We start from the raw sequence: 13,160 nt of genomic DNA on the forward strand, positions 1-13,160 counted from the left end.
TTTGAGTACAATTCTCTCACACTGACCACTGGATGTTCAACATGCCACCTCATTTCAAAGAACTCTGAGGATTTGAGAATTAAAATTGTTCTTCTTCACAAAGATGCCGAGGTCATAAGAAGATCTGCAACACCCTGAAACTGAGTTACAGTACAGTGGTCAGGGTCATTCAGAGGTTTTCCAAGACGGGTTCCACTCAGAACAGACCTCACAAGAGTCCATCAAAGAAGTTGAGTCCTCGTGCTGTGCGTCAGGTGCCGAAGCTGCTTTAAAAAACAGATGCATGAGTGCTGCAGCGTTGCTTTAGAGGTTGCAGAAGCGGAAGGTGATTGTCAGTACCTGCAACAAGGAAGCATCTTCTGAAGCTGGCTCACAAGAAAGCCCACAAACAGTTTGCTCAGGACAACCTGTCCAAGAGCATAAATTACTGGCACCATGTCCTGTGGTTCGATGAGACTAACGACAGATTTCCAACATAGTAACGTCCAAACACATCGCCAAGATGACAACTGGCTTGCTGAGGAAGCTGAATGAGTGGTCAAGTGTGTTTCCAGACCTGAACACTATTGAGCACCTGTAGGGATCCTCAAGCAGAAGGTGAAGAAGCACCATGTGTCTAAATTTCAACAGTTCCTTGATGTCATAATGGAGGAGTGGAAGATGATCCCAGCAACAAACTGTGCAGCTCTGGTGAATTCCATGCCCAGGAGGATTAAGGCAGTGCTGGATAACAATGGTTCTCACACAAAATATTGACACTTTGGACACATCTTTTCCATGTTCACTTAGTGTGTACTCACTTTTTTGCCAGTTATTTAGACAATAATGACTGTATATTGAGTTATTTTCAGAGGATAGTAAATCTGTACTGCTACACAAGCTGTACATTGACTAGGATTTAAAACAATATATTTGACAAAAACAACAAGCAGGTAATCACTGGGGTCCAACCACATGGCACCAAAGAATCAGAAATGAACATTATGTAAACACCTCAACCATTATTATCAAACAAACGTACAAAATATCATCGTCACAATAAATCCTTATCATCTTTATGACTATCAGCATTCACACAGCGCTTCAACAGAACCGCCGCTGCTCCTGACAAGACAAAATCTTATCCACACTAATTCCATCATGGGGCGTATATCCTTAAATCTCTCTCTCTCTCTCTCTCTCTCTCTCTCTCGCTCCCACTCACACACACACACACACACACACTCACACACACACACACACACACTCCTCTTTTGCAACTTTTATGGGTTTTGTGATTCTAAAGGTGGCTTATTACCACACACACACACACACACACACACACACACACACACACACACACACACACACACAGTCTGCGTTTCCCGTTAAGTATAGTGTGTTAAGTATAGAAGTGTTCCTTTCCAAGCTCCTTCCTAATCTCACCTTTCATGTCTTCATCCTCCACTGTGGCATTGCTGCTGTCAGTCGATTCCTGGGGCAAAAAGATAAATAAAAGAAAAACCTGTTAAAATAATAAATAAACTCAGGCATTCGTTTCGGCAAGGTGGGAGGGTGACATAATCCCCCGTGCATTAAAACAGCAAAACACGTGTATCCCAAATTAACATCTCAAGAACAAAGCTCCTAGGATCTCATACAATTAAGTGTCTAGTGATGCATGGCAAACTTCATTAGAACAGTTGCAACATGCTTGTTAAATATCCACACAAAACACACACGGAGATTAAAGAAGCACATTACACACTCCACAGAGAATATGACTCTGGAGGCGCAATGCTATATTTTCACGTCGGCTTATAAAGAGTGAAGCCACGAGTGACCAACAACTGACCTAAATGCATTGAAACAAAGGTTCGGAAAAACTTCCTTCGTGAGCGAGGGGACGGGAGAGAAATGACCGGATTTGACGATTACAGCCAAATGACCACTGCTTTACACCCGTGGTGAGTTGAAAAGCATCTGATCATCGTGCACAACATGGTGCACTTGACCTCAGTGTGATGTGTAACAGCAGCAAAAGACCACATTGGGTCTGTGTGAACATCAAGCTGTATTCCCTACTGCCACATGATTAGCTGACTGAATAATTGCATCAAATATTTAGCAGATAATTAAAGTATGCTAATTAACAAACAGCTCTTGCCACTTAAAATTCCTCTCATGGGCATGTAGAGATCCGCACTGTGTGTGGAACATATCAACGTGTTGACCCTTTAAAATAGAAACCGTACATCTGTATTATACGTAGATCTTCTTCGCTATTTCTGAGTGGCCGAATAAAAACTGAAACCAACTAAAACTGTGAGACGTTTCAAGTGATGAAACCCGCGGCACGGTATCTCTAGCATTCGCTTTTTTTTTTCGCACATCGGACCTCGTTCGCATAAAATCGAAGAAACTCTCGAATGCTGCTTGTTGTGCTTGTGCAGTGTCTGCAGCAGGAACTGTGGCTTTATGCTGTGATCTTGGACTGAAAACACTGCACATTTCAGTAATAGCCATTTACTGGTGGTGACCGTTTAAAATCTAGTAAATCTCACTTTTAAGAAAGATATTCAGCCTGACTGCACATTTGCTCTGGGTGATTTCGCCGGTGGTAAATGTAATTTGTTACTGTATTTAAGTTGTTTATTTCCACGTATCTGTACTTTATAAGTGTTTCCACGTGGGAAACCTTTACTTTTTCACTTAACGTCAAATATTTGACTTTTCGCTCAACTGCACAATGCGAAATCGAACTTCAACTCAATGTTTTGAACTTGGTGGTATCGAATTAGGACGAGCATGCGGTTCAGCAGCAGTTCGACGGAACATTTTGAGAAGCAAAAATGATGCAGCTTAAACTACTCATTGGCCTCCTTTCAGCTTCCCTCAGCAAATCATTAAATGAGAAGTGAGAGCGAGGAAAAGGGGCAAACATTTTTAAAATAAATACAAAAATTAGAAAAAAGAGAAGGAAGCGATAACATATTGAAGTCAGGAGAGCAGAGATGAGGTGGAGGTCGGCTGAGAGGACAAGAAAGGAGCTTCTGTCGTGGGCGAGCTGCAGTGATCATCAAGGACACCTCACTCGAAGCTGCTGTAAATAGGGCAGCTGAGCCTTCAGTATCTGGGACGGTGCGATTAGATAATCCTGAAACTGCCTCTCTTCTTTCCCTTTAATCTACACACCTCTCTAAAAGAGCATGGAGTGACCAGAACAGTCAATCACAGACAGGCCTCGGGTGTCTATTGCCAAAAAAACAATGTTAGCAACCAATAGTAATTTAATAGAGATTCAATTAAAAAGCTTCGGAAATGCAAGTGACATTATTTGCAGCTATGTTGTGTGCTCAATATTTGCAGATACAAAGAACGTGTGTTTGTACAGCAGAACAAATCTAATTCATCTAATTAGCCTGTTAATTAACTGACAACATGGAAGTTTTGCTCCGGTTGTTCTAGATAGGGGTCTAAACTACTAAACAGCGGAACGTGAAAGTTGTTTAAGCCCCAATCTTCTCCTCACTCAACCTGCCTCTATGCTATAACTTTTTTTTTTTTTTTCTCCTTATCGTTTTTCTAACGTTAAAAATCATGGCGCACTGAATGAGGAAAGAAAAAAAAAAAAAGACCCCCAAATTCTATTCGGCGCAAATTTAATTGTCTGTCTGAGAGTCTGTTCGGAAACCTCTGTTTTGGCATGAACCCAAAAAAATAAAAATAAAAATACAAAATACGACTGCATAAAATCCTTCATGCTCAAATAGAATAAGGCCGGAAATCTGATTTTGGCTGCCACAAAGAATGCTCTATACTGTGAAAATTGGTGAATTGGGCTTTGTGCAGCTACACATGAACTTGTTTAATGATAAGTGAATGCTGATTATTAGATGATAGATGCATTGTATTGATTAAATCAAATTGACCTGTTGCTGGATGAGCTGATCGGTTGTGTGGATCTATAGAGGCCAGTCTGCATCTTCAGCATTTGTATTCTCTTAACATTGTGTCCTCATCACAATGGTTACAAAAGATTTTCAACAGCTGAATTCAAATGTTCTGGGTCTTATATCTATTTAAGTCTTTTAATGTCATTAAAGTTGAAAAATAAAGAAAACAGCTTGTTGGGAATGTCACATTTAAAGTCGCAATGCAGGGTGAAAGGGTGCACTTCCGAACCTCACCAGCAGGTGGCCGCTGTACTAGATTTGAATGCAGACACTCGGCGAGGAGACGCCATGATACTTATCCCTGACAACTGTTGATCGTATTTCACACACCTTATGCACAGTCAAGACTCTTCTGTGTGCATAGAAATTCGAGAGCCTCTCGCCAACATACATGCTTATACATACTGAGCAACCACGATGATAATAATAGGCTCTAACAGGCATGCAAGGATTTTCCCGCAAGATGAAAAACACGTAGATAATATTATTAAACAATATCACACTATTTGAACTACTGCTCACTTTAAATGCAGCATCTTTTTTTTAGAGAAATCCCAAAATGCTCAGATAAAAAAGGATGCTTGAATGAAAAAAAGGAGAGTGTAAGGGGGGGAAGCTTTTTGAGGTGGTGATACCTTAATCCCATCCAATGGATTATGTATAACAGTGGTCTGAGCTTCCTAAAGACACAGAAAGGAGGAAAAGAACAGATAAGAGATGTAAAATAACAGGGTGGAAGAATGACAAAGACGATAACAAAGGAAAGAAAGTGAAATGCTCAAACTGCAGCTGGGAAAAAAGAAAAAAAGAAGTGAACTTCTGTGGGGGTGGATGGGTGTTGAACATTGTCAGTCCCAAAAAAAAAAGGGAATAAAACACACATTCTAACAAAGGACCGATTGTCAAGCTTTTTGCGCGTCCAAGTAACTGTTGCAACTCTAATACAGATTTAATAAGATCAGCTTCAAAATGATCTCCAGTCCTGCGACTTCAGACACTGGATTTGATTATATTAGAGATTTATTACCCCTGCCACTGCAGAAAGGGCAGCCCACGAGCGGGTTGGCTTCCCTTTAATCAGATCCTTTACAGTTTTCTTTGGAGAGATCGTCTTCTCCCTCACCAACCCCCAGGAAGTAACATTTCTCGAGTGACCAATCAGCAATTAGTTGCCTTCTGCGTTATGATGTTGTCATTGGCATAAGAACTGTCGCTATTAGCAACCGCCAGCAGTAATACCTGTGGGGTGGAGTTGAGGGGAGGGGGAGGGAAGCATGGCTAAAAATAAACAATTAACAAACACTATACATTCTGCAGCATGTCTGAAATCACATCTGCAAAATGGTTTTAAAAAATATCAGCTCTTTATGTTGCAATGAGGCATCACTAATGTCCTGAACAGAAAATGGCAGGCCAAAAAAGTAGGAGCCGCTGTCTTATTATTTGCCAGGCAGCACTACATCTGTCCATACAGTCCATTCATTTCCTCAGCCTGCTGGCATCCAGTAGCTTTGACCTCTCGCCCTCTGACATCACCTCGTGTCTTCTTCTGGTTTGAAGTCTCAAACAGTGACTAGTAGTATAGCAAGTAACCCTTAATACTACAATACTTGATAATTCTGCTCTATCAAATTCCCAAACCTGATTGGGTCAAAAACAGTTTAATCGTTTTCTATAAAAGGAGCTCTGACACTCCAGCTGTAATATAAATCACAGGGTTCCCCCTTTTCCACATTTTATGTTACAGCCTTATTCCAAAATGGATTAAACTTATTATTTCTCACAAATTTCTACAGACAATAACCCAATAATGACAACACGAAAAAAGTTTGTTTAAAATCTTTGCAAATTTATAAAAATAATAATAATATTAAATAATAAAAAAATCACATACATAAATCACATTCACAGCCTTTGTCAAGACACTCGCACAACTTGGATAGGAGTCCACCTGTAGTAAATTCAGTTGATTGGACATGATTTGAAAAGCACACACGTCTATATATGAGGTCCCACATTTAGCAGTGCGTCAGAGCATTAACCAAGCCATGAAGTGTAAAGAATTGTCTGTAGACAAAATCTAGGGAAGGGTCTCAATAAGCACAGTGCCCTTCATCATCCGTAAATCAAAGATGTTTGAAACCACCCGGACTCTTCCTAGAGCGGAGCTGGCAGGCCAAACTGAGCGAACAGAGGAGAAGAGCCTTAGTCAGGGAGGTGACCAAGAACCCGATGGTCACTCTAAAAGAGCTCCAGTGTTTTTCTGTGGAGAGAGGAGAACCTTCCAGAAGAGCAACCATCTCTGCAGCATACCATCAATCAGGCCTGTGTGGTCCTGATTCAAGCCACTCCTCAGTAAAAGTCACATGACAGCCCACTTGAGTTTACCAAAAGGCACCTGAAGGACTCTTAGACCAAGAGAATCATCACCTGGCCAATACCATCCCTACAGTGAAGCATGGTGGTGGCAGCATCATGCTGTGGGGATGTTTTCAGCAGGAACTGGGAGACTAGTCAGGATCGAGAAAGATGAATGCAGCAACGTACAGAGACATCCTTGATGAAAACCTGCTTTAGAGCTCTGCACTTCAGACTGGGGCAACGGTTCAGCTTCCAACAGGACAACGACCCAAAGCACACAGCCAAGATAACAAAGAAGTGGCTACAGGACGACTCTATGAATGTATTTTAATGGTCAAGCGAGAGCCCAGATTTGAACCTCATTGAACATCTCTGGAGAGATCTGAAAATGACTGTGCACCGACGCTCCCCATCCAACCTGATGGACTGATGAGAGGTTCTGCAAAGAAGAACGGGAGAAACTGCCCAAAAATAGGTGTGCCGAGCTTGTTTTCATCACTCAAAAAACCTTGAGGTTGTAATTAGTGCCAGAGGTGCTTCAACAAACTATTAAGCAAAGGCTTTGAATAATTGTGATGTTTATTTTTTCCTGGTTGGATTTTATTAAATTTGCAAAGATTTCAAACAAACAAATGTCATTAAAGGGCATTGTTTTTTAGAATTTAATAATGAATTTATTCCATTTTACAAATAAAAAAAATAAATAAAATGTGGAAAAAGTGAACCGCTGTGAATATTTTCCGGATGCACTGTACATGGTGGACTTCTAACAGCTCAACATATTCAGACTGGGATAAAACAAACAAACAAACCCCCCCACCCAAAAAAAAAAAAAAAAACATAATTGCTATTGTTAATTATTATCTAATTTGTTTTTATGTGCATATTTGAGAAAGAAGACTCCAGAGTCAGCATGGGAAAGTGTTCAGGATGAATGACTTGCTGAATTCTCTGTAACATCAGAAGGTTTATTGGTGCCAGCTTTAATCATGCTTCTTGTTGGGCTGTTTCACACCCTGGCGTGCTTTATTTTCTACATAAAAGACATCCGATTACTGATAAAGCTTATATGCAGCTATGTGAAGCTAGTTGGTTGAATACACGATTAACTAGTTACACTATATGGAAAGAAGTTTGTGGACCCCCACCATTCGTAGATATGTATATGCTCAGGGGCGTTGTAATGCTTGAACAGGTTTGTTCTAGTCCAAGTGAAGGGAAAATGTATTGCTACCACAGCCAAAGACATCCAACTGTGTGCCTCCAAATTTGTGGTAACATTTTGGAGGATGAACCACATACGACTGGAAAAGCCAAGTGTCCCAGTACTTTTTCTATATAACAGATACTCACTAAAGGTAACTTTTACTTAAATAAAAAGGCATAAAATACAGTATCTCACAAAAGTGGGTACACCTCATATTTCAGCAACCAATTTAGTTTATCTCCAGGCCTGACCCCTATTGAGCACCTGTGGGAATCCTCAAGGGAAAGATGGAGAAGCACCATGTGTCTAACATCCAACAGGTCCATTATGTCATTTTGGAGGAGTGGAAGAGGATCCCAGCAACAACCTGTGCAGCTCTGGTGAATTCCATGCCCAGGAGGATTAAGGCAGTGCTACATAACAATGGTGCTCTCACAAAATATGGACACTTTGGACACAGTCTTGACATGTTCACTTAGTGTGTACTCAATTTGTTGCCGGTTATTTAGACAAAAATGGCTGTATATTGATTTATTTTCAGAGGACAGTAAATCTGTACTGCTACACAAGCTGCACATTGACTACTCTAAAACATAGCCAAGTTTTATTTCCAGTATTGTCCCTCGGAAAAACTACTAAAATGGTTGCTGAAATGTGAGGGGTGCACTCACTTTTGTGAGATACTGCATATATATCTATATATATATGAGAAACCGCACAAGTCACAAATTCCACCAGTCAGCCTGCGACATGTTTCTGAGTGGGATGAGCACTGCCTCTGCAATGTTTTTCCGAATTGATGCCATGTGCTTTTAATTTGTTAAAAGCACATTGCACAATACACCTTGATGTTTCTGTTCTTCAGTGTGAAAACTCTTTGTTGAGTACCATTTCCAAACCTGTTTTTTATCCTCATGTTTGAGTAAAAGACAGGAGGTGGAGCTGGAGGTAGCAGAGCTGAAGATGTTGAAATTTTCATTGGGAGTGACAACAATGTACAGGATTAGAAATGAGTTTATTAGAGGGACAAAGTGAGGGAGGCGAGATTGAGATGGTTTGAATACGTGCAGAGGAGGGACATGGGGTATATCAGTAGAAGAATGCTGAAGTTGGAGCCAACAGGAAGGAGGAAAAGAGAAAGACCAAGGAGGAGGTTTGTGGATGTGGTGAGGGAAGACATGCAGGTATTTGATTTGAAAGAGGCAGATGTAGAGGACAAAGTGTGTTCGACTGTGGTGACCCCTAATGGAAGAAGCTGATTTCCCAGTTTAGCATTGTCTACCTGTGTTCTGACCCATGCTACAGACACGGATAATTCGTTTTAATCAATTTGTCTATTAGGCTTTTGTTTCTTTTTTAAATAAAAAAATGTAATTTTGTACTCACTTCGTCAATGGCTTCGATTTAGTATATCTACACATATCAGAATGAGTCAGATCTACTGACCATAAGTGAAACTCTTCCAAAAGTTTGCTATTTCCATGACCCGACAACATATCACACACACAGAGCATTAAAGGGCAACTATGAGAGATCCTAAAAATATGCTGACATACTGCACCACGTGTCATGGTGGAAGTCTGAGTGCTGGTCATTCTTCCAAGCAGACTTCACTCCCTGAGACTTAAGCATGAGTCTTCCAAGGCTTTGCAGCAGTGTGCACGCCCGTGTGTATGCGTGTGTCTTTGTGTGTGTGAGATTACTCGCTGACGGTTCTGAGATCACCCGGAAACATACTCTGCATTAATCCAGGCCACCTGGGTCAGTCACTGTAGCGGCCCATTACACGTTCATTACTGCAAACATATTGGGCATCCAGCTGCCTCTCTACCGGTTGATTATACCAGACTTAGCACATTTCCTCAATATTTCGATGCATTACAATGTTTTGAGGATGAGGAATAAGGCAAAGAGCACTATCTATGGAATGAAGACAGATATATAAAGTTCTACCAGTTTCTAGAAGTCCATCTCCTGATTAGACTCATTCATTTTTTTTTTTTTTTCTCTTTCTCTAAACATTTTCAGTGTCCAGGTAGGACATTTTGATTTTACCTCACACTTGTGTACCTCTCTTTTTTTTTGGACTGCATACTAATGAGGTCCCCAAAGTTACGACCCCAACATTTGGAACGGCCCTCTGGACAATGTCAGGGACATAGTTTGAAAATGTAATTGTAAATATATGTTTTACTCATATGTGTATTTAAAAATGAAGGTTGTCTTTGAAACTAAACAAAATAAAAAAACTATTCTGGTCCGCTGTCATAATGAGAGCAGCCGCTAAAGGCGAATCACTGACGTGCTGTTTGTTTTTACATGACAGACTGCGTGTTGCACAGAGCGCGCCATGTTACATTTATTATCTATAATTTATTCATTATATAATTCTATTTTTGAATGAATACGTTTTTTATGATTCAGCACTGGTTTTTTATTCTTGTAATAAAGTTCAGTACTATTTTACATCTAGTGTTATGTTTGTTTTTTATCCAGTATCCTTTTTAAAAACTGTAGGCTGATTAATCATTTATCGGCAAGTACGATCCAACAGTTATTGGTATCGGTTGACCTCTGGTTATTAACATTAAAAGCCTAATTATCTGTTAGATTCACCCACCAATCATATGCATAAGTAAGCAAATCTTTAGATTTTAAGAGCAATGAATGTGAAAAAAAAAAAGTTCTTTAAAAAGTAAAGCTTATTTTTCTGTATGGTGCATAACAAAATAACTACTCTAGCCTTAGGGGTCATAATAAATACATTTGAAATCTCCACAAAAATACGGGTAGTCACTTCCGCCCATGTAATTGTTTGTTACAGACAATACAGTACCGGCCCCCCCCATTAAAGTGGCCCTCACAGAAAGAAAGTCTGGGTACTGCTGGTCTACCAGTTTGTTGCTTTGATAATTCAAATCTCTTGATCTGTGACGTTCTGCAAATGGAAATGTAGGATTTCGCAAACATGGCCCTTTGCATAATCAGCGACTGTTTTAAACACGTTACGTTGCTACTTCGACTGTTACTGCTGCAACTGTGACCAAACGCACAGAGCACACCATTTTTAATGATGACTAAATAACCCATGAAATCTCTCTGTCAAAGTGCAAATTTCAAACCATAACTCCCCCCAAACCTAATAAAGACAAAATGCCAGAATCAATATATATGTATAAAAATGGGAAACATATTTTTAGCTTATTCGACTAAAAACTGGCAGAAAAAGAGCTCACCAGCCGAAAATGAGTGGGACTGAAAACAAGGCTAACAAAGCAAAGGATACGGACACATCCACACAAAACTCACAAGCAGGACAAAAAAAAAAAAAGAACTGAGAGAAATAAAAAAATAAAAATAAATAAATAAAAGCAAGAGGGGTAAAGGAAGAGTGAGAGAGAAAGGAAGGATTAGAGAGAGGTAAATACCAGTGCAGGAGAGGGAAGGTTTCCTTTGGGGCTCGTGACTATGCTGTTTTTGGTGCTGTTGCTCTGGGGCTGTGCAGGGAAACACAATACACACAGGGTTAAAGAGGATTCAGGTTTAGAAGTGATGGAAGAAAAGATCAGCGTGCATTTCACACTCGCACACTCGAACAAACACACACACACACACACACACTCACAATCATTCGGTGTACGTGTGTATTAAAACCTGTAACGACTGTAAATATGTGCAAGTCAAAGGACCGTTTTGACGTGCGATAAAGTTCTTCAGGGGCATTTAGATGAGGGAAAGAGAGGTTAGTATAAACAGCATGCTCATCAGAAAACGCATTTCTTGCTAATTCTACATCATAGATCGATTCCATTAGGGCATTTACGCACAACATGTACAGAATTAACTACACTGATGTGTTTATTCAGGCTCGAATAAAACTTGTTACTTGCCTAAACTTGTCTTACTTCTACCTTTTCTCTATTCATAACTAACTCTCCCTGTCCCTCACAGTATCCTTTTCCTGAAAAACAGTCATCATCAGGGGGGGAAGACAGATACTAATTACACACCTACACAAACATATAAACAGATGCTCCAACAATGCACCGTCAACTCAACACCAGTAACAAGCACATACTGTCTTACAAAAAGCCTTCCTGGGGATTAGGAGTATGTATTAGACATATAAAGCAGCTGGACAAAGCAAAGAAAGAAGCAGTAAAGCGAAGATGACAAGCTCACACATACACAACTAGACACTGAGCAAGGACACGCTAAATTTATACCACCACAGACAAAAGTCTGCTGGATAGAAAGAAAAAAAAAAAGGGAAAATAAAATAAATGGCACCAAGCTCCATATCATAAATCTGAAACCAGTTTTAGTTTACAATTTGCAATTTCATACAATATGAAAATAAATCAATAAATCAGGATCCACATTTTGAATGGTAATGACATGGCATTTACTGAAACAAGATGTTGTTTGTTTTTTTGTTTAACACTCAAAAGTTAAGCTTTTTTTTTTTTTTTGCAAAGTAACAAACAGAAATGTGAAGAAAATCTTTTTTCTGTGAAAACATTTGAACACTTGAAAAAAATAATAAAATAAATAAATAAATATATATATATTTATATATATATATATATCAAATCCGCCTGAAAAAGGTTTCTGTAATAGTTGTTTGTTTGGTTTTGCTGTATGGATTTGCTCCATAGCAGACCATGTAATGCCTGGAATTGACCGCTTTTAGACTTTTTTTTTCATCAATGTGGTGAATCATTTGCATGGTTTTATATATCAGCAAAACTGCACATGAACTAGACAAATGAATGACTGGAAGAAAGTTGGACAGATGAGTCCAAATTTGATTTATTTATATATATATATGAATGTATAAATGCTTTATATATATAAATAAAATACTGGACCAACATGGCTACCATTCCATACTTCAACACCATGCAATTCTGTCTGGACTGCGGCTCATTGGAACCGACTTCACCATACAACAAGAAAATAAGAGTTTAAAAGTGTGCAAAGCTGTTATTCGTGCTGTTTGGTCAAAGAAAATCTTTATACCGTTAAATTAACTAGGGGGTGGCATATAAACAAAAAGGAGCGTGTTTGCGTCCCTCAAAAACCGTAAAGGACTAAAAGCAATACAAACAGCATTTAAAAATCTCTACTGGGTCACAGTGTCCTACTTTACACTGGTATAGTACCTACCACTGATGCAGTGCATCAGTAAAACACATGCCAGTTCCACTATGTTTTCTCAGATGCACACAGGCTTTAAGATACTACAGCTTAATGCACTTTATGCAGAGTACAGCAGCAAGAAAATGAGCTTATATACCGGGCACTTAAATAACTCCATGCTAAAGTGCAATTCGTGGAAAGTATTGCTGCTGTAGTTACTTATTCATTTGGGGGTATTAATTTTGTTGAGTGGCACAAATGTATAAATGCTTTATTAAAGAATACACACAGTAGACTTGGCTAGTCCCAATAAAAAAAGGCAGAATTTTCTTTTTTACTTTATTTAATTTATTAATAATAATAATTATAATTATAATAATAATTATATTTATTGTACACCTTTTCATCTTTTGGTAGCATCGCTGAGCTTGACTTTTCACCATGAGCTCAGGTAATTCTTTGTATATGTCTGCATAAGTTGCCTCTGGGTTCTTCGGTTTCCTCCCAAAAATGGC

The 13,160-nt window shown here is 39.3% G+C and overlaps 1 protein-coding gene across 50 annotated transcripts in view; it reads right to left on the reverse strand.

Annotated features, from left to right (window-relative positions):
• The window catches only part of camk2b1 (calcium/calmodulin-dependent protein kinase (CaM kinase) II beta 1), a 74,033-nt gene that overhangs the window by 9,561 nt on the left and 51,312 nt on the right, over positions 1-13,160 (reverse strand). For 24 of the 50 annotated variants that reach the window (XM_083526890.1, XM_083526927.1, XM_083526894.1 and 21 more), the window contains 3 exons: positions 10,932-11,000; positions 4,571-4,615; positions 1,426-1,474 (listed from right to left, as the gene is read on the reverse strand). In XM_083526890.1, the coding sequence (XP_083383016.1) occupies positions 1,426-1,474; positions 4,571-4,615; positions 10,932-11,000 (163 nt within the window). The remainder of the gene's footprint in view (positions 1-1,425; positions 1,475-4,570; positions 4,616-10,931; positions 11,001-13,160) is intronic. The other 26 variants (XM_083526915.1, XM_083526900.1, XM_083526920.1 and 23 more) reach the window with 2 other exon arrangements.

The sequence above is a fragment of the Silurus aristotelis genome (assembly GCF_946808225.1).
Source record: "Silurus aristotelis genome assembly, chromosome: 23".
Lineage (NCBI taxonomy): Eukaryota > Metazoa > Chordata > Actinopteri > Siluriformes > Siluridae > Silurus > Silurus aristotelis.